The sequence below is a fragment of the Haliotis asinina genome, chromosome 2 (assembly GCF_037392515.1).
Source record: "Haliotis asinina isolate JCU_RB_2024 chromosome 2, JCU_Hal_asi_v2, whole genome shotgun sequence".
Lineage (NCBI taxonomy): Eukaryota > Metazoa > Mollusca > Gastropoda > Lepetellida > Haliotidae > Haliotis > Haliotis asinina.
The window spans coordinates 56164543-56185430 of NC_090281.1; the positions used below are offsets into that span (position 1 = coordinate 56164543).

At 39.9% G+C, this 20888-nt stretch overlaps 2 protein-coding genes across 2 annotated transcripts; both read right to left on the reverse strand.

Annotated features, from left to right (window-relative positions):
- Positions 1 to 2180: 2180 nt before the first annotated feature.
- On the reverse strand, positions 2181 to 10234 carry LOC137273970 (leukotriene C4 synthase-like). The gene is made up of 5 exons (XM_067806900.1): positions 10020 to 10234; positions 6311 to 6410; positions 5683 to 5753; positions 5292 to 5373; positions 2181 to 3789 (listed from the first exon to the last, which is right to left on the reverse strand). Exons 1-5 carry the CDS (start codon positions 10210 to 10212, stop codon positions 3681 to 3683), a joined length of 555 nt encoding a protein of 184 aa, XP_067663001.1. The 5' UTR covers positions 10213 to 10234; the 3' UTR covers positions 2181 to 3680.
- A 1196-nt stretch (positions 10235 to 11430) lies between these two features.
- Positions 11431 to 19337, reverse strand: LOC137273971 (microsomal glutathione S-transferase 2-like). The gene is made up of 5 exons (XM_067806901.1): positions 19188 to 19337; positions 18256 to 18355; positions 15229 to 15299; positions 14452 to 14533; positions 11431 to 13510 (listed from the first exon to the last, which is right to left on the reverse strand). Exons 1-5 carry the CDS (start codon positions 19270 to 19272, stop codon positions 13357 to 13359), a joined length of 492 nt encoding a protein of 163 aa, XP_067663002.1. The 5' UTR covers positions 19273 to 19337; the 3' UTR covers positions 11431 to 13356.
- Positions 19338 to 20888: the final 1551 nt, after the last annotated feature.

Sequence of the window (20888 nt, forward strand, 5' to 3'; positions counted from 1 at the left end):
GATGATGTCATTGATTATGACATGGAGAGGGATTACCAACTTAAAAGGTAAGTCTGAGACTGTCTGAGGCAAAGTTAACTGTGAATCTCGCCAAGTGTGAATTCGGGAAGGCACAAGTGGAATTTTTAGGGCATGTTGTAGGACACGGGCTGGGTACAACCAGTTTATGCTAAAGTTGAAGCAACTGTACATTTTCCAGTATCTCAATCTAAGAGAGAACTCATGAGATTCTTGGGTATGGCAGCCTATTACAGAAAGTTTTGTCAAAACTTCTCAGATGTTGTATCTCCACTTACCAACCTTTTGGGGAAAATGGTAGAATTTCAGTGGGATAGCAGTTGTCAGACTGCATTTGAAAAAGTCAAAATCATACTCACAAATTCTCCAGTATTGTAGGCACCAAATTTTGAGAAAGCATTTAAGTTGCAAATAGTGATGTTGGTGCAGGTGCTGTCATTATTCAAGAGGATGATTCAGGGATTGAACATCCAGTTTGTAATTTTTCAAAGAAATTTGACAAGCACCAAAGAAATTATTCAACCATTGAGAAAGAGACATTAGGTCTTTGTTAGCTTTACAGCATTTTGAAGTGTACCTTGACACCACCACTTTGCCATTTGAAGTTTTTACTGATCACAATCCCTTGACTTTTCTTCACAAAATGAAGAACAAGAACCAGAGACTTATGAGATGGAGTTTGACCTTGCAAGGTTTCAATCTTGAGATCAAACACATTAAAGGCAAAGACAGTGTTTGTGCTGATGCACTTTCCAGGGTATAAATGTATGATGGCTTGACGATGCTGTATGTATGTATCTGTATTTTGTCATAGTAATTCTGCAAGAAGTTACTCATTTTACTCATATTATTACATGTCATGTTATTATGTTATGATTGCTATGATTGTTTATCCCTTTTCCTCAAGGGGGAGAGTGTTACGAGTGTGTATTTTCTGTATATTTTGTCATTAATTCAGTAATAATTATTATTTGGTCACAACATGTCGTGTTTTCAATAATAATTGTGATAGGTCACATTTCCTTTTAATAGATGGTCAACACTTTTAGGATTCTGGTTTTCCGGAATTTATCTGCTCCTAGTTTTTTATGTGTTTAATTCCGGGAGACTTATTCGAGGGCATTCTACAGTGTTGACGATATTCGTAAGTGCCCGAACTTTCAGGAAATGACTTTGTATATATAAAGAGGCTGGTTGCTGTGTTGAGGGCGACACACATTCACATAACTGGAGGATATACATCACTGCCAATGCTTGATCATCAAAATCCATCAACACCTGAATCTACATTCTCTGCTGTCAGACTGATCACTGTGTTTACATTCCGCATAGTTGATTCTCGCTCATACTAAGACTTGTATTGAATTTGCAATTGATATTGTGAATATTGAATTGTGACTTTGTATACCTCGCTCTCGTTGCATAATAATACATAATTTGAATGTTTATGACTTATCTTTGTTCTGTTTTGCTGGTTCACAGGGGATTTCTTACATCGTTTGTCATGGTAAATTCTTAACCGTAACAAACTGTTAATAGGAAAATAATAAATGCAGAGATGTAATTTAAGGCTTGTGTTGTGTAAGCATGTGCTATGAGCTCACCTGGGTAGAGGTATCTTTGCTATTCATACACTGTTCGTGTGAGTTTAGACGATAACAATGCCTATCTCAATAGACATTATGCCACCTAGGTTTATATATCACTAGTGATAATGGTGTTCTGTGTGATATATTATGTGTACAGTTCTTGATTCTCTTGAGTTCGGCATGTTTGAAAGTGAGTCTTTGTTCCCAGCAATCAAAGCTTTCACTCACATGTTGTTCAGAGAGTTATGACAAACACCAAGAAATGAACTGAAATACTGTATAACTGGACTGTTATGTATCATATAAGTGAATTTTGTCCTAACTTGGTATATTCCATACATTATGCCAAGTCTGCATGCTGCTGATATGAACGTGAAGATGTAAGTTGTCTCCCCTGGTTAAGAATCAGATTCCTTAACACTGGTCCCCAGTTAATCAAAATCTGACCTATTCTCAACTATACATCAGAGCCCTATTTGAGCTTGCCATGTACATTGTTTACTTGATACTCTATGCAGGGGAAACAGTCAATAGGGATTTTCCAGTCTCAACAAACAAATCAACAAAGAGTGCTGAGTTAGGAGCAGTGATTTATTAGCAAAATGTAATTATTGCAAGATGTCACACAAGAAACATGCAGTCAGTTACCAAATGATAGTTACAGAGAACTCTATAATAAGTGCAGTAATCCAACCCCAACACAGCCAGCCATGTTCTCAATCATTTATGAAACGACTCTGCTAGTAGGTGTGACCTTACTATTTATGTATGGAAACACTAGACTAATTAGCACGCAGTCTCTGACATGAAGATGTTCCACAGAAAAAAAACAACTTTTCAAAATAATAATCATAAAATGTAAAGAAATGGAGCTGAGAGATTTTATTTTCAGAACTTTTCCTGAAACTGTGGAAAACTAGACTTGTCTCATATTCTAGAATTTTATGGGCTTTCTTGAATACATTTGTTTCAGGGTCAGTATGACAGGCTATGTAAACACAAATGCTAAAACTATTTTAGAAAAGTACTATTTCAGCTTCTGAAAGTGTAATTCAGTTGCATCTGGAATAAACCAATTAATATGCACACTGACTGTGACGGGTTGCATTCAAGTGTGTGTTTTTGGTAACTTTTCCATCAGCTTTAATACTGCACTTTTCAGTGTTTTCACTAGTTATACATACAGTGAAACCTGCCAAACAGGGACCTGTCTAATGTGGCATACTGTCAAAACCGGCATCAAATTTTGGTCCAACTATTTTACAAGGAAATGATGGTTATTAAAACCTTGTTTAATACAGTAAGTGTCTACTCTGTGTTCCGGCACAACTTTCCAGTCCCAACAAGCAGTTTTAGCTGTAAATAACACTGTTTAAACTGACATGGGTTTGAGCAGTCCAATCAAGGACCCACAATCCAATACACTAATTAATCTTCTTGGAATGCTAGATAATCAGAGAGTCATGACTATGCGCTGAATCAAACGTTTGTAGGATTACAAGGGTTATGATTTATAAACACTGGGGGATTAACTGTTTAAAGTGAGTGATGTGTCAGAGAGCAGGCACATTTTGAGCAAACATCTTTCGTCCCTTTTTGCAATAAAAGACTCTTCAGTTTGCATCCAAAGATTTTAAAGCAAAAGATTCGCAAGACTGCCGAGACTGACAAGTGTAAATTGGCAGCCATAATGGAAAATAATTGTCACTGTCTAATCCAGCACCCTGTCTAAACAAACATTGTATTTCGGTCCCATGGAGTGCTGGTTTAGACAAGTTTCACTGGGTAAAAGCATTCAATCAGTAAACAGCATGTTTGTCATATGTTAATCACATTGTCAACATGTTTGTCATATGGTAATCACATTATCGACATGTTTGCCATATGTTAATCACATTATCAACATACTTAAACTGTTTGCAGCTTTTGGCCAGTGTACATGCTTAACACACCAGGTGACTCTACAGTATTTCACGAAGCAACTCTCCATTGTTTAACATTGCGCTAAGGTTACCATAGTGACTTCGGATCACCTTAGAGCTTTGTGAAAGGAGGTCCAGGCAAAGAGTTAGATTAAGGGTCAGTGTTTCCATACCGACGAAGTGCTAATGTCAGCACTCCAAGCAGACCTGTGCCGACCAAGACAAAGAGACAGATGCTGCTGCCAATGAACCCAGGTAGCCTGAAAGCATTGAGAGAATCATTGCCACAGTTTTATGATCTTTGACACAAAACTCAAAGGGAGTCCAAGAATACTCTAGTCCAGTTTTTCATCGGTGTAAATGAATTGAGAAGGGGAGGTAACTGCGTATGAGACAAAATGAAACAGATGAAAGTGAAACTTGTGAATGGATATTGTATGCAAATGAGTAATTTGTTTCCTTCAAAATGTGTCTGTCTTATTATTATAAGACATTTATAGTGTACACATATCCATGCAGGTAGTACATCCTTAAGGTGCTGGAGTACTCCTTTGATCAACGGATGCCTTTTTTTCTAGCATTCCATGTACTTACTCAAATCCCTAGGGAGTATTCAACTCATGCTGCCTGTTAGATGCAGCAAGTTAATCACACAGTCTTATCCTCACAAGGTACCTGTTTACAGGTGGGTGAACTGGGACACCGTCACAGTATTTTGAGAGTGTGGAGTGAGTGAGTTTAGTTTTACGCCACACTCAGCAATATTTCAGCTATATGGCGGCAGTCTGTAAATAATCGAGTCTGGACAAGACAGTGCAGTGACCAACAACATGAGCATCGATCTGCAATTGGGAACCGATGACATGTGTCATAGTTGGCTTTCATGGCAAGCATGGGTTGCTGAAGGCCTGTTCTACCCTGGGACCTTCGAGGGTAAGTCCTGTGATCCTGCACATTACAATACCTGCAAATACCAATTCTTCTAAGTGCACAGGGTTGTATACTACACACCAGGAGTTGTGACAACTCTGAAGGAGCCAGCAAATAATGTGAGCTCCAAGGTTTGATCATAGATGGCACCCCTTCGGTTACTAGAGCAGCCCCTTCGACAGCTAGCTCACTCACTATGTCCCCATATTAAAGCACACTAAACACAGGTGCATCGGGTTCACTTGACGTGCATGTCATATTTGGTCTTCATCTGCAGCCATGACAGGTACATGACAAGAATCAGTTTCGTGTGGATAGGTTACTACAGCGAGTAATTCAGTATTAATAGGCTTAAGTCGCGTAGCAGTGAAAAATGGTGTAGAAATAACACAGAGCGTTATTGAAAAAGACCTTGCAGGGGTAAAACAGGATGTGGGTGAAAAAGAGGTGTGAAACAGGGTCTGGATGTAAAACAGGAAGTGTGTGTAAGATAGGGTGGAGATGTAAGACATGGAATGAATTGCTCAAAGTGATGTTCGTATTGTTTGAAACATGCCTAGCCAGCATTTCAAGGAAACTGGTTTAGTGTAGGTTTGACGTGTTTGTCATTGCAATGAAGTCATGATACTGTCTTGGAGATGTGTTGATGTCTCACGTCAATGTTTCCTGTGCCCTCTGTGTTCGGTGTTGTGAACATATATAGTGGGTAGTTATAAGAAGCGAACAGCTGCTTGTCATGGCTAGAAATGATCACTGTTATGCCTAAAGGGACACTGGTGGCTCTGTTTAAGGTAAAAATCAACTTGCTCACTCACTCTTATGCACCCCCTACCTTTCCTTTGGGCTTCGTCTGTAACCGTTGAAGTAATTCTCCCTGAAGAACATGTACCCAACTCCTACCAAAGATGCCAGTCCTGGAAAATTAAGAACATTTGTGGCTATGTCCTGTCTTCTGTGCCCATCCCCAATATCACTGACCTACCTGTCTCCTGTGTGTCTTGTCTGGGGGTGGTTGGGGAATTAAGTGGTTAAACCGTTCGCTTGTCACACATAAGATCTGAGTTCTATTCCCCACATGGGTCAAGTTTTTAAGCCCATTTCTGGTGTGTCTGGCCAGGTTATTGCTGTGCAAACTCTCTCAGTTGCTCACTGGCTTGTTTGACAATCCCCATATCACATCATCACCTGCCCAACCCATCAATCAACCTGCCTTACGGTCTTACCTGGATGAAAGAAAATGGCAGAAACCCATAGGACGCTCAAGAAGATTGGAAAAAACTCAGAACAGTTTTGGCTGAAAGTCAAAAACAAATAATTCAATTTCAGTTAGTTTGATTCCTAATAGACAATATCAGTATCTACATTCTAATAATTACAATCAGTGTAAATTAAATTTTTGGACGACTTGACACTGCACCATGTTCAAGCTTATGACATGCATGAATTTTCAGTTCCAATGATAATTGTGATGACTGGATCCTTGTTCCCATTTATCCTGATCAGCAACAGACAAACAGGCAGACAATTATTTTAAAGGAATTTGTTTTGGATCACAGGACTTGACAAAAATTTAAATGAGTAGCAACATATCTATAATTTTGTCATTAATGATTATTTCAGACGTTGAAATTATCGAAAGTGAACCCAGCTGTTTTACAAGCTGTTTTTACAATTTTGTTATGTTGTGATTTGTTTTTGACTGAAAGAGACTTGAACCAGTACTTAGAAGAGAAAGAATACTCTGAATAAAAGTAGTATGAAACAACATCATGACATATTGGGAAATATTAAAAGATTGCAGTTTGCCCATTATAGAGGCGTTCTGTAGAGGCTAGCAGTTTAGACACTTACTGTGCACGGAAGGTTCTTTCAAAGGTAGGATCCCCTGTAGTGTTTGGGAGGCTAATCTTCAGTTTGATTCGTTGTAGACCCACACGGCGAGCTATGGTGCCTACAAGGAAATCCGCAGCAGTCGGCTTCATCATCTTTGTGAAATCTTTGTTTCAATTATAGCATTTGTTTTTGTTTGTTTGTAAAGTGACTCTGCCACAGTAGAAGTTAGTACTATGGACAGTGTCTCACACTGTCAGACTACAGTGACAGTTATCAATATATAGTACTCTACAAGCTTCAAGTTTCTGTTGCCTTTTCTAGTACATAAGGTATATCTAATTATCACTACACATGCTCACAAAACCTAGAGATTAGAATTGATTTTAAGTAACCCCTGCTTGTAAGAGGTGACTAATGGGGCCAGTTAGTCTGTCTAGCTGACTTGGGTGACACATCATTGTTGGTTGATGAAAGGATTGTCTGGCCCTGACTCGATTATTAATAATAATAAGAGCATTTGTAATGCGCTTAATTCTGCACCACAGAGAGGCACACTCAATCTGATGATTATTACCCTGGATAACCCAAGGTGCCTGTGAGGTGCTTGAAGGTTAAGTCACATGACTTATCCCACCAGGTACCCATTTTCTGCTGAGTGAACAGAGGCAAGGTTGGAGAAAATGCTGATGATTAGGATGTCAGTTAATGTTACTTTACAACTAGTATCAGTACTGAGAGATGGAAATATGTCACCCTAGTTCACCGCTTTCCCTGAGTTGCAATACCTTGATGAAAATATGTCGTCCTAGTTCACCGCTTTCCTTGAGTTGCAATACCCAGATGGAAATATGTCGTCCTAGTTCACCGCTTTCCTTGAGTTGCAATACCTAGATGGAAATATGTCGTCCTAGTTCACCGCTTTCCTTGAGTTGCAATACCTAGATGGAAATATGTCGTCCTAGTTCACCGCTTTCCTTGAGTTGCAATACCTAGATGGAAATATGTCATCCTAGTTCACCGCTTTCCTTGAGTTGCAATACCTAGATGGAAATATGTCGTCCTAGTTCACCGCTTTCCTTGAGTTGCAATACCTAGATGGAAATATGTCATCCTAGTTCACCGCTTTCCTTGAGTTGCAATACCTAGATGGAAATATGTCGTCCTAGTTCACCGCTTTCCTTGAGTTGCAATACCTAGATGGAAATGTGTCGTCCTAGTTCACCGCTTTCCTTGAGTTGCAATACCTAGATGGAAATATGTCGTCCTAGTTCACCGCTTTCCTTGAGTTGCAATACCTAGATGGAAATATGTCATCCTAGTTCACCGCTTTCCTTGAGTTGCAATACCTAGATGGAAATATGTCGTCCTAGTTCACCGCTTTCCTTGAGTTGCAATACCTAGATGGAAATATGTCATCCTAGTTCACCGCTTTCCTTGAGTTGCAATACCTAGATGGAAATATGTCGTCCTAGTTCACCGCTTTCCTTGAGTTGCAATACCTAGATGGAAATATGTCGTCCTAGTTCACCGCTTTCCCTGAGTTGCAATACCCAGATGGAAATATGTCGTCCTAGTTCACCGCTTTCCTTGAGTTGCAATACCTAGATGGAAATATGTCGTCCTAGTTCACCGCTTTCCTTGAGTTGCAATACCTAGATGGAAATATGTCGTCCTAGTTCACCGCTTTCCTTGAGTTGCAATACCTAGATGGAAATATGTCGTCCTAGTTCACCGCTTTCCTTGAGTTGCAATACCTAGATGGAAATATGTCGTCCTAGTTCACCGCTTTCCCTGAGTTGCAATACCTAGATGGAAATATGTCGTCCTAGTTCACCTCTTTCCCTGAGTTGCAATACCTAGATGGAAATATGTCGTCCTAGTTCACCGCTTTCCCTGAGTTGCAATACCTAGATGGAAATATGTCGTCCTAGTTCACCGCTTTCCCTGAGTTGCAATACCTAGATGGAAATATGTCGTCCTAGTTCACCGCTTTCCCTGAGTTGCAATACCTTGAACACCCATTTTCAGTTCATTTACTTAGGAAGTATGTAGAAATCATCTCACCATGTTACATTTCCTATATGGAACATTGTGCATCCCTGAAGCTAGACAATGTATTTGCTAGATTTCAACATACAACTAAAGACCATACAAAAGATCTATATTATGGTCTCTAATACAATGTTTTCAGGACTGAACAGGAACAACAGCAAAACAATCAGTTTCTTTGTATTATGATAAAAATTGGTATTAATGTTTATACTACTGTCATTTCCATAATCACCATGAGCGAGTCCGTTCAGTTTTTTGACTGTTTTTAGCAATATTCCTGTAACATGACTGCAGGGAATGCCAGAAATGGGCTTTGCACATTGTGCCCATGTTGGGTATCAAACCAGGATCTTTGCCATGATGAGCAAACACTGAAACCACTAAGCTGCCCCACCACCCCTCTTGACCATTGATGTGGTGGACTGTGCCACCCCACTGCCCCTTATAATTACCATGAACAGATTATAATCATAAATCATAAATAGAATTAATTTGAAGCAAAGCATAAGCATACATCAGGTAAAACAATACAAGAAAAGATAGTGTCCTTGCTACTGCCTGCATCTTAAGCTGTTTGTATGGTATAAGTATAGGAGAAAACACGCCTCCGAGGTTTTGGTAGACAATGTAAAACTGGAGGGGGGGGTGGGATTTCCCGACCTGGAAACCAAGGAGAAGTGTTTTCTCTATCATATATACCGTCAGTGATGGGCAATTACAATGTAGATGATCATTTAATGAAGCTACATAACAATAACTGTTAAATAACAATAACTGCCCATAAAATCAATTTAATGACAGTAAATATAAGTAGATAATCTAACCCCTCAACCTTTGTTGGCCCGGTAGCCGCACGGTAGAAGGTCTGCCTACGTATGAGAGAATTGCACTTCTAATCCTGCTTTCGAAAACCTTGTGCTGCGACTGTAATCTTAAATGATATTTCTCAGCTGATTTCAAACACTCATGTATCATTTGAATGTTGATGTTCATATAAAGTTAGGAACAGTAAACCCTGGGAAGCAGTCTTACTAACAAGAAGTAAAACCTGGGAAGCGGTCTTATGAATGAAAGTAAAACCTGTCTCTCCAAAACAAGAACCTCAAATTCATGGAAAACTAGAGATGACCAAATATATAGTGAGAAGCACACTTTAGGTTTATATAGAGAGAATACTAAACTATGTCCCATGTAATACCATATTTATTAAAAGAGTGAATGGTTTGGTATCCAATGAGCAAAAGCAAGTTAGATACTGATACCATTCAGAAGTATTTTATTTATTACTCCTCCAACATTAGCAAAATAGTATTGAGCAAAGTGCTTGTTTCCTAAGAGTGTGGTGACCCTCAGCTTTCTGTGAGTCACGCAAGGTCTAATGCTACTGTGACAGAGGTATTCACTGTAGCATTGTGACGTCATAACTGTAAAACACTTTGATGTTATACTACAGCATCACGCCATGTTATTACACAATGTATAACTACTTTGTAAAGTTATTACACAGTGATATCTTCATCTCTTAACCACATCCCTTGCTTAATCAGGTGATAGGATGGAAGTCATAAGCTTCTCAAGTTTTTATAGAATTGAGCCATGCCTCTCAGTTTCTAAATAAACACCATGCCACTAGCCTATATATATGATTCCCACTACATGTGGTGCATGCACCTACCCAGATGCAGGGCTGCAAGGACAGTGATGAAAGCAGGGAAGACCATGTCCTCCAGGAGGAGCGGGGTACCCACGGAGACCCCTGCCATCTTTCTTTCAGGTGAGCTCTGTACTGTGTGTGGCAACCCTTGAATGATATCTAGGTCGGGTGACCTCAAGTCTTTCAGATTAAACATGTGAGTCGGCTGGGACATTACTGGTGCATAACAACCCACCAGTTGTGAAGATATTTCTTGACTGGGTTCAAAGAGGACCATGTTTACAGTTTGTAGTCAATAGGGGAGTGGCTTCTTCATGCTGCAGTGACTGAGTCAGCAATATTCCTGCTATTGGGTGTGTCACAGTAATGTCCTGGTACACCAGTTGTTAATCCTCTTGGTACTTCCAGGTATGGGGTGTCCAAGGCCACAGTACCAACCTCCATATCTCAATGCTTGTCCCTGACCTCAACAGGACAATACTGTACACGTCCCTGACATCAACATGACAATACTGCACTAGTCACTGGCCTCAAAATGACAATATTGCCCTAGTCCCTGACCTCAACATTGACAATTCTGTACTTGTCCCTGACCACAACGTCACAATGCTGAACAATTCCAAGACCTCAACATCACAATATTATGCAAGTCCCTGACTTCAACATAACAATACTGTACTATTCCTAGACCTCAGAATGATTATACAACTCTCGTCCCCAACACCAACATGACAATATTATACAAGTTCCTGACTTTAACATAACAATACTGTACTAGTCCTAGACCTCAGAATGATTATACAACACAGTCCCAGACCTCAACATGACAATATTATACAAGTTCCTGACTTTAACATGACAATACTGTACTAGTCCCTGACTTAAACATGACAATAATCTGCTTGTCCCTGATCTCAACAAGACGCTCCTCTACTATTTCTTGATCTCAGCATGACAATACTACACTACTCCCTGACCTCAACATGACAACACTGTACTAGTCCCCTATGTCAGCATGACAATACAACACTAGTCCCTAACCTGAACATGACAATACTGCACAAGTGCCTGAACTCCAGATGGCAATACTGTACTAGTCCCAGAACTCTGCATGACACTAGCACACTAGTCCCTGACCTCAACATGACAATACTGCACTAGTGCCTGCACTCTACATGGCAATACTGTACTAGTATCTGACCTGAACATGGCAATACTGCACTAGCCCTGACCTCAACTTGACAATACTACACTAGTGCCTGACCTCAACAAGACAATACTGTCCCAATTTCTCTGTAGATTAAAGTACAAGACTGCTGCTCACTGTGCTACCAGAGCCTTATGTCAGGAACCCACTCCATTCAAGAACTTCAGTCATCTAAAGCTCAGAATCCCTTGTATTGGAAATGGCTGCATACAGACAAAAAAAACATGTCTCCATAGTAATTATTTTATTGTCCGAAATTGGTAATCCAAATTTCACAGGTAACGATTAATTATGGATTTAAAGGTTTCACAGTACAATATCTAGCTCACTTTAACATGATCAACACGTTCAAACAACATCAACAGATAAAGTAACAGATAAAAACATTGTCCTGGAAACAATCTAACAAATCGATGTGTGAAACATGAGGTAAATGGATGTAGTATTTGTGGCAGAAGAAGCCAGAGTCCTCAACAAAGTGATCACCACTGCTCCTCTGCACAACAAATAGATGACAATGTCTGCATCGCCATGGTAAATTTACCTGGCTCAACTCAAGTCCTGAGTGACTGCATAGATTATGTCTTAGAAATATCTTAAGAGAACATGTGTCACAATTGACAAAATATTGCAGTGGGTGAAAATAAAGTTTGGCTTCTGTAGGTTTGAGGGTTTAGTCACATCATCAATTACTCACATGACTATGTGATAGATTTTATATTGACATTTGCAGAACAATCCTTCATGTTCATCCAAGAGCTGCATTTAGGTAAATCCTGTAATGTCCATTACTTGACTGGTACCTGACTGACAACATTCAAATTCCAGCTGACTTGGTCTTTAACGTCACACCTTGTAGCCTGTTCACAGGGCACCATGATTCTCCAATTCAGAAAGAGGCTCTGAGTTAGTAATCAAGCATCCAGGTACAGACAAACTAAAAATAGTATGCATTACAAAATGACTCTTAACCTTTGACCCATTTCTTTCTTGTTGCTATATGCTGATGCAACATAAAATCTTTAACTCACTGGATCCAGTCCTGTTGCTCTCAAGATTCTCAAATTACCATGATAATGATGTTCAAAGACCAGACATTATTGGGGTGCGATTCATCTAGTTTAATCCAGTTCCTTGTCACAATATCTCCTGACCACAACTATCATGATTGCTAATTTTGTAATGTATGCATATTTCCTGCTATTCATAACTTCCTCTTTTCTTTAAGCCTGATAGTTATCATGGTCAGGGTTTTCCATGACCTGCAAAACTGAAGGTCCAGAGGAGCCCCAATAATTCATTTCAAGAATCATGCATGACAATGATTTTTATGGTAAGGCATGCACAATGTGAATGCCCCTGACCCCTGTCAAGGAAAAAATAATATTTCTTGCCCTAGACCTACTGGGGATGCCTTCTGTGAACGGATGAAATAATCAATGGTAGTCTGCCAATGTTCCATAGTCCAGAGGGCCATCATTAACCCTGTTCTGAAAACTGTTAGGAGACACTTGGGTTGATTTCGGAGGTGACATCATCTCTTTCCTCATAAAGATACCTATGCTCAGTTAACGAAGGCAACTTCAGTGTAGTACTACAGGGATTCATTTACTGTTTTGTAACTTGCACTGGTGCAACCAAATATTGCAAAGAGCAACCCTGTTAATAGTCTACATTGTACCAGGGGCAAGTCAATTTTAGAGTGGGTAAACTTCTAAATAAAACATCTAAATAGTTTACTAGCATATTTCTTTCATTATATATTGCAATAAAAGCAGTGCAGCTGGAATTTGGTGCAATTTTTGTTATCTCAGGCTGTACCTGGTGCAAGTAGTTTAACAACTCTTAGATCGAGCTCTAAAATTCCTGAAGGTTTGAAGAAAAAACAATCAATTTTTTTTTCTTAAAGCACTGGTTTAAAAGAAGCTCGATTACAATTAACGATTACCCGTCACGTTACATTTGTATATGGTGACTATTCATGTGTGTCCTGGATATGCTAAAGAGGACAACAGAAACAATACAAAATATAGACTAAAATGTAATTAATCTATACCTTAAAAAGTATTATCATAAAAATAAATGATTTAAAGCACAACAATCAATAAATTTCAATATATTAATGTGTTAAGTTTGACAATGAGTGATGACCTAATTGATTGGCAGCACCTTGCCGATGTATGAGCGTGCAATGCTGGCCAGGTCTGTCCCGGTGTAGTGGCGAAGGCCAACTGTGACAAGTCCAGCTGCACTCATGACCAGCAGGATCTGCAGACACTGCACTCCCAGTCTGAAGCCTGCCAACCTGGTTTAACAAATATTGTGTGTGAAATGTACTCAATATAATGTCAATGATTTTTGCATTTTCATTATGGGCGACACACAGACAATATGTGTGAATACATCTTTCCTGAAAATCCAGTACATGTATACGACTCCATTGGACTTACCTCCTACCTGCACTGTGACAGTAACCACTGAAGAACTTCTGTGTCAAGTACACGTATACCACCCTATCTCCTCTGTCTCAAGTATGTGTACCATCCTATCTCTTCTGTCTCAAGAACACATATACCACCTTATCTCATCTGTCTCAAGTACGTATACCACCCTATCTCTTTTGTCTGAAGAACACATATACCACCTTATCTCTTCTGTGTCAAGTACACGTATACCACCCTATCTCCTCTGTCTCAAGTATGTGTACCATCCTATCTCTTCTGTCTCAAGAACACATCTCTTCTGTGTCAAGTACATGTACCACCTTATCTCTTCTGTCTCAAGTACTCGTATACCACCCTATCTCTTCTGTCTCAAGTACACGTATACCACCCTATCTCTTCTGTCTCAAGTACACGTACACCACCCTATCTCCTTTGTCTCAAGTACATGTACCACCATATCTCTTCTGTCTCAAGTACACATATACGACCTTATCTCTTCTGTCTCAAATATGTGTACCACTTTATCTCTTCTGTCTCAAGTACACATATACCACCATATCTCTTCTGTCTCAAGTACACATATACCACCTTATCTCTTCTGTCTCAAGTACACATATACCACCCTATCTCTTCTGTCTCAAGTACACATATACCACCTTATCTCTTCTGTCTCAAATAGGTGTACCACCTTATCTCTTCTGTCTCAAGGACACATACCACCTTATCTCCTCTGTCTCAAGTACATGTATACCAACCTATCTCTTCTGTCTCCAGTACACGTATACCACCCTATCTCACTTACCTCCCGTCTACACTCTGACAGTAGCCTTTGAAGTACTTCTGTCTTGAGTACACGTATACAAGTCCTACACCTGCAGACACACCTGGCAAAAGAGACTGTTTTTTTAATTACTGGAATACACAGGTGCGTCTGCATTAAAACACACATTAATGTAAACATAAGCAACAATCTTACCAAAACTCAAGTTAACGGATGATGAATGACGCACCTGGACAGTGGTTCAGAAGTTACATGACATAGAGAAATAGGGTCAAACTTCCTCTAAAAGACTATCACACAAAGTGCACTTAATCATGCAGGTATTAAATCAAATTCTGTTCATGATAAATAGCCTGAACTTTAGCATCATGTGACATCATCTCAATGTCTCTTATCATAAACTGATATAAAACCTTTACTGTTTCTGTTGTAACTTAAGAATTAGGGAATAGGTCTTGTATATTTATTATAGTAGAATGGAAACATAACACCCTGGATAATTACAAATATTTGCAAAACAGTACACAACACTATAAAAGGTGCAGTAAAAGAGACTGATTTTTGGGAGAGTCATAGTGAGTCATAATGCAGCATTTCACTGAGCCTAAGTCACATGATGGCCAGACATCTTGGAACCATCAACCCATGAGTATGGGCATTGTGATAGACCAATAAAATAATCTAGGCACAATGGGGAGTTAGATGCATTGTGGATGGGGCTCCAGGGAGATGTGTCACTGAGGCAGGTGGGATGCCGTTCACCGAGATCTGTAAGTAGGAAACTATGTAGATACTGACCTGGATGAAAGAAGATGGAGGAGACCCACAGACATGTCATGAAGATCGGGTGGAACTCCAGTGTGTTCATTCTGGGAAGATAAATCAGTGTGATACACCAGGGTGCCGTTCCACTAACCAATCTTATCTTAGATCAATGTAGTTACGCCAGCTTCAGGTGTCTTTTTCACTTTGTAATCCATCGAGTGAGTGAGTGAGTGAGTGAGTGAGTGAGTGAGTGAGTGAGTGAGTGAGTGAGTGAGTGAGTGAGTGAGTGAGTGAGTGAGTGAGTGAGTGAGTGAGTGAGTGTTATGCCAAGCAGCAATATTCAAGTTCTATGGTGGTAGTCCGTAAATAATTGAGCCTGGACCAGACAATCCACTGATTAACAGTGCTACATAACTGGGATATCATGACATGCGTCAACAAAGTCAGCAAATCTGACCATCTAGCCCTGTTAGGTGCCTATGCGGGACAAGTATGAGTTGCTAAAGATCAGTTCTAACCCAGATCTTCACAGGTGCAATCCATCAAGTGCTGCCTGAAGAGTGTCGTATATCTCAATTCTAATAAACGAACACCTAAGATGTACCAAATTATAATGACAGATACGTACCACATTCCTCATTACTCATGGCAACCGGTAATGAAACTGGTCAAGAAATATCGGTAAGCAATTTGAAAAGAACCCATTAAGTACTTACTCATAGTGTTGCTATATTTGTTACATTTTAAAATGTTTTGAGTCACAGTTTATGTGAGTGATGGAGCGAGTTTAGTTTCATGCCGCACTCCAGAATATTCCAGCTATATGGTGGCGGTCTGTAAATAACTAAGTCTCGACCAGACAATCCTGTGATCAACAACATGTCAACCAAGTCAAAGAGCCTGACAACTTGATCCTGATAGTTGCCTTTTATGACAAGCATTGGTTGCTGGAGACCTATTCTACCCATGAACTTCATGGGTAGCTGGTAGAAATGAGGGTCAAATAAAGTGCAATGGCATGTACCAACAGACACAGATGCTTACTCTTGATGCACTGTAGGTACATTCTTGGTACTTTTGTGCATCTCTTCGGATGCAGTAGTTAGGTTTTTCTGCATCCAGACTCTCCATTTAAGTTACGAGACATACATCGGTCACGTAAAACCCAGATTTATTGAATAAAGGTTATTGTGTGGGTGTTTTAATTGAATATGCAGCTTATCTGCTATCAACAAGAACATGCAAGGAAGGAAATGCACCAGGCATTTGTTGACACATCCTCCAATAATCAGTGTATGGCATCTACATTTTTCCTGTTTCGAAAGCTGTCCTGGGGCTCATTTCACAATGCAATCCTTTACTAAGGTTAACCTTAACTCCCATTAAGTATAGGATAAAACATGCCTCCGAGGTTTTGGTAGACAATGTAAAACTGGAGACGGAGGGATGTCTACCCCTATGGTTTTACATTGTCTACCAAAACCGAGGAGAAGTGTTTTCTCTTACATATATACCGTCAATGATGGGTAATTACATGGGTAGAGCATCTGCGTATGGCTGTGAAATTTGCAGTTCCAATCCCGCTTCGGAACACAATTGTATTGTGAGCTTAATCTTTAACAATATTTTTCAGTTTATTTCAAACACTCATGTATCATTTGAATGTTATGTTCATATAAATTTAGGAAAAGTAAAACCTGGGAAACCGTCTTACTAACGAAAAGTAAAACCTGGGAAGAGGTCTTTCTAGCGAAAAACCTGTCTCTCCAAAACAAAAACCTCAAATGCAGTTATTCTGGGAAAACAAGAGGTCCTAATATATTGTGAGAAGCACACTTGAGGTTTATATCATTGCTCTAAGGCTACCTTTATGACTTACTACCACCTTAGTGCTTTGTGAAAGATAGCCCTGGACCAAGGCAACATCCTAGCTTTGATGGGGGTTGTGGGCCAGCCTAGTGGTTGAAGCACTGGCGTGTCAGCCTAGTGGGTGAAGCACTGGCTCATCACGAGAAAAAAAACTTTGATTCCCAAAATGGTTACAATATGTAAAGCCTATTTCTGATGTTCCCTGCCTTTACATTGCTGGTACATTGCTAAAAGTGGTTTAAAGAATCACTGCTTTGACATCATCACTTGGAGACATTTCAATCTCTTTCAATGTGATCACTTTCTTCACACAGAATTTCATGACAGTAATTTTACAGAAAAAGGATGCTTAGCATTGTTAACTAAATTGACTTAAGAACGGAAAAGGTGCTAACTGTGTCATTAAAATATTGGAGACATAATACCCTAGATGACCAAGGGTGATCCACAGTGGGACAGGAAAATGTTGTAGAAAATAGCATCAACAAACAATCTTATTTCTCACAGTTAGTATTGGTTTTATGGGTCCTAGTAGAAATTCTGATTGTCCTGAAAAGAAACAGTGTAGAAAAGTGGACAGTCCTGACTATTTTTTCAGATCCTGGAGTGAATCATTGATCACGTGGACTGATGGATGAAATGATACACACAACTGCTGAAAGAAATGACCAAGATTTCAGCAAGGTCACAGATGAGTTGTGGCTGAGAAAATAATGTGAATTCTTCTGGATGCAGTGAATTGTTCTTTAGTCACCATTCTCTACATTTGTGTGCACTGGAAGCACATTCATGTGTCGTAAAATCTTGGGCATGCTTGTGTTCTTTAACTGTACATATGAGGCAGTGTTCTGCCTGAATAATGAATAATTGTGTTTGGATCAGACAATCCAGTGATCAACAACATGAGCACTGATCCATAATAGCATGAGCATTGATATACCCAAATCTGATCCCAATTGTGTGGATTGATGCTTATGCTGTTGATCACAGGATTGTTTGGTCCTGACTCAAATATTTACAGCCAGCCTACATATAGCTGAAACATAGCTGAGTGTGGCGATAAATAAACTAACCAACCAACTAACCAACCACATAATGTGACTCTGAACTTTTAAAAACAGGATATATATTCTTAATGATCCATCAGACTGATTGTCACAAATATTGGAGACACAAATGAGGCATACTCACTGAGCTCGAAATGCTCTTTCAAAGTTGGGGTCACCTGATATAGCTGGGTAGGCAACCTTGTGCTTCTTCCTTGCCTGACCTACTCCTATTGCAAATCTTGCTGTGGATGGAATTAAAAGAATCTGTTAAGAACTTGTCATGAGTGATTCTAACATACAGATCAGCTTGTTGATACTGATGTGTTTCTGAATATCATGTCACGGACTGATGTGTGCACCTAATCATTGTTATAATCTATATACATTGGGCCAAGTTCCAACTCGCCTGCTCACAGGTGCATTGTTCTTCCCTCAATCACTGGACGTCAATTTTAAGCAGCACATAGTATTATCAATTTCAACTCAATGGGGAGTATACAACCCTTGTGGCCACTGGGCTTAACGTAGTTTTCTCAGACTTAGGTGGTACTCATTCAGAGCTGGGTGGACTGGGACTCATAGTCACAGTACCTTGACCACGTTTACTGCATGTTGCTGTACCTGCAGCTGGGTGTTTGTACCCATTCATGTGGCCACCATGAGGTCATATACCAACGAAGTTGTGGGTTCTTTCAAGTGCGTGGGGCTCTATACTGTGCACCAGGGTTGTGACAACACAGAGAGAAAGTTGATTCCAATGTTTTAACTCGATCCCGCACCTCAAACTGCCTGACTTGGTGACTAACACAGCCCGCCGACGTGCCCCCAAAACTGTTTGCACCTTACCAGATATGTTCTAGGTATGACTTTAAAAACACCCATTTAAAGTACACAAAACATTCACACAATAACAGAAAAATAATCTTATTAGCCCTTGTGTCTGCCCGATTGACAACTGAAACGAGCCCGCGATACGCTATCGCATGTATGCCCCGAGCATGGGCCACACAGCTGAAAGCGAGTCATACACAGTGATATAAGTAATTACACGGTGTGACAACATCATTAACTTACTCAGCTGGAACCCCGAGATGAGGGTCACCACTCCAGGCCATAACAAATTCTCAACACGAAGGAAAGACCCGGTAACTTCGCTCATAGTGACGGCTATGTTCAGCTCCACCCTTTGCAAGCGTTCGCTGAGGTTGGGGGCAAAGTTCACTTGTGAACATCGTGAACTCCCGTTTGAAAAGAAACCAATGGTCTGCCCGCATTTATTGAGATAAATGTTATCAGTTAGTATATTGTTTTCATATTATTATATTGTATTGATATTAATATACTGTACTAATCATGTTAATCTTAATAGATTGCATTTACAGTAGAATCTGTCTAAACCGGCACTCATTTAGGACTCAAGAAATAATCCGGTTGAGACAATGTGCTGGTTTGTAGAGCTGGTTATAAATGTACAAGCCACGGATGGGCCTGAGATTTTAAGCCATTGTTGACAACTTGCCGGATTGGACGGATGCCGGTTTTGACAGCTTCCACGGTATATTAATATAACATTCATATATTTATTGTCGTTGAAGACATATATATTATTATATTTATTATCATTTTTTATTATTGTCTTCATACTCGTATTTATATCCATATTTATTGAAATTGTATTATGTATTTCTTAGCTTGTGTATGTTAATAATTTGTCTAAATTTGTATGAAGTGACTGTTCCTGCTTTTGCCAGATACATCCTTCGCTAATGAACAGACAGGAGATATTATTATGATTTACAGAGTAAGACTGAAATGCAGCAGAGAGGGTTCAGGTGATCCTGGCACAGTCAGGCAGGTAAGGCTCATCATCAGCTCAGGGCCCTCGCCCCCTGTACACGCAGCCCAGACAGCGAATGGGACTTCTCCCAGGAAACACTGCCTAGTCGAACCCACCAAGAACTTTTCGGAGAATATGAAGGCTCCCCAACACTGCAGCCTTCTGCATTACCCAGATTGTCAGAAGGGCTGTGCTCCCGGTGGAGAACCCGGGCACTCTCCTCATCTGCGCTAACAGATCAGGAGGTACCAAACCAAGGGCACCGAGAACATTGGGGAGCCTGACGACAGTGTACTTGGAATGCAATCGAGACATTTCAAAGGCGAGGTCCGCATATTTATCATGCTTTTCCTGAATCTTGCCAATCACATTGCTGTCAAAAGGGACAGAAAATTCAATGATATAAATAATTTCATTGGTTTTATCAAAGAGGACAAGATCAGGTTTGTTGGCTGGAATTCGTCTCAGGCTGTATATTGGCCTATTCCAGAGAAGTTTATAGCTGTCATTTTCCAGGATGCCCTGGACATGTTCAGGGTCATACCATGGATGGACCTCGGAGTCAAAGCCACAGGCATGGCGGAGACGATAGTAAAAGCAGCGAGCCATGCCATCATGTCTTTTAAGATAAGCTGTTTGTGCCAAGGATGGGCATCCACTGACAAGGTGTTATAATTATTATTATTGTCATCATCATTAAAACGCGTTCTGTTTTACATCAAATTTAGAGCTATTATAATTTCGTTATATACCTCTGATTTTCCAACACAGCATGTTTATCTCCTAATTATAGCACATAGTCTCATGTTTCGTTGTCAAATATGTATGGCTGGTCTTCCATAGTTGCTAAAGATGACATTATATTAAGAAAACGGCCGTCAAGTTATGTGGCAAAGTGCGAGTCACTGTAACTTTATAATGCCGCCGTTCTGGAAATC

Bases quoted from the DNA above. Each gene is read 5' to 3' on its own strand.
- LOC137273970 (XM_067806900.1), bottom strand. From the start codon at position 10,212: ATGTCCCAGCCGACTCACATGTTTAATCTGAAAGACTTGAGGTCACCC. The intron at 6,411-10,019 runs GTAGGTGCATGC...ATTTCCTTGTAG, and splicing joins CCTTGCAGCCCTGCATCTGG to GCACCATAGCTCGCCGTGTG. The intron at 3,790-5,291 runs GTAGGGGGTGCA...CAATGCTTTCAG, and splicing joins AGACGAAGCCCAAAGGAAAG to GCTACCTGGGTTCATTGGCA.
- LOC137273971 (XM_067806901.1), bottom strand. From the start codon at position 19,272: ATGAGCGAAGTTACCGGGTCTTTCCTTCGTGTTGAGAATTTGTTATGG. The intron at 18,356-19,187 runs GTAAGTTAATGA...TTCCATCCACAG, and splicing joins CATCTCGGGGTTCCAGCTGA to CAAGATTTGCAATAGGAGTA. The intron at 13,511-14,451 runs GTAAGTGAGATA...TTGTTAAACCAG, and splicing joins TGTCAGAGTGTAGACGGGAG to GTTGGCAGGCTTCAGACTGG.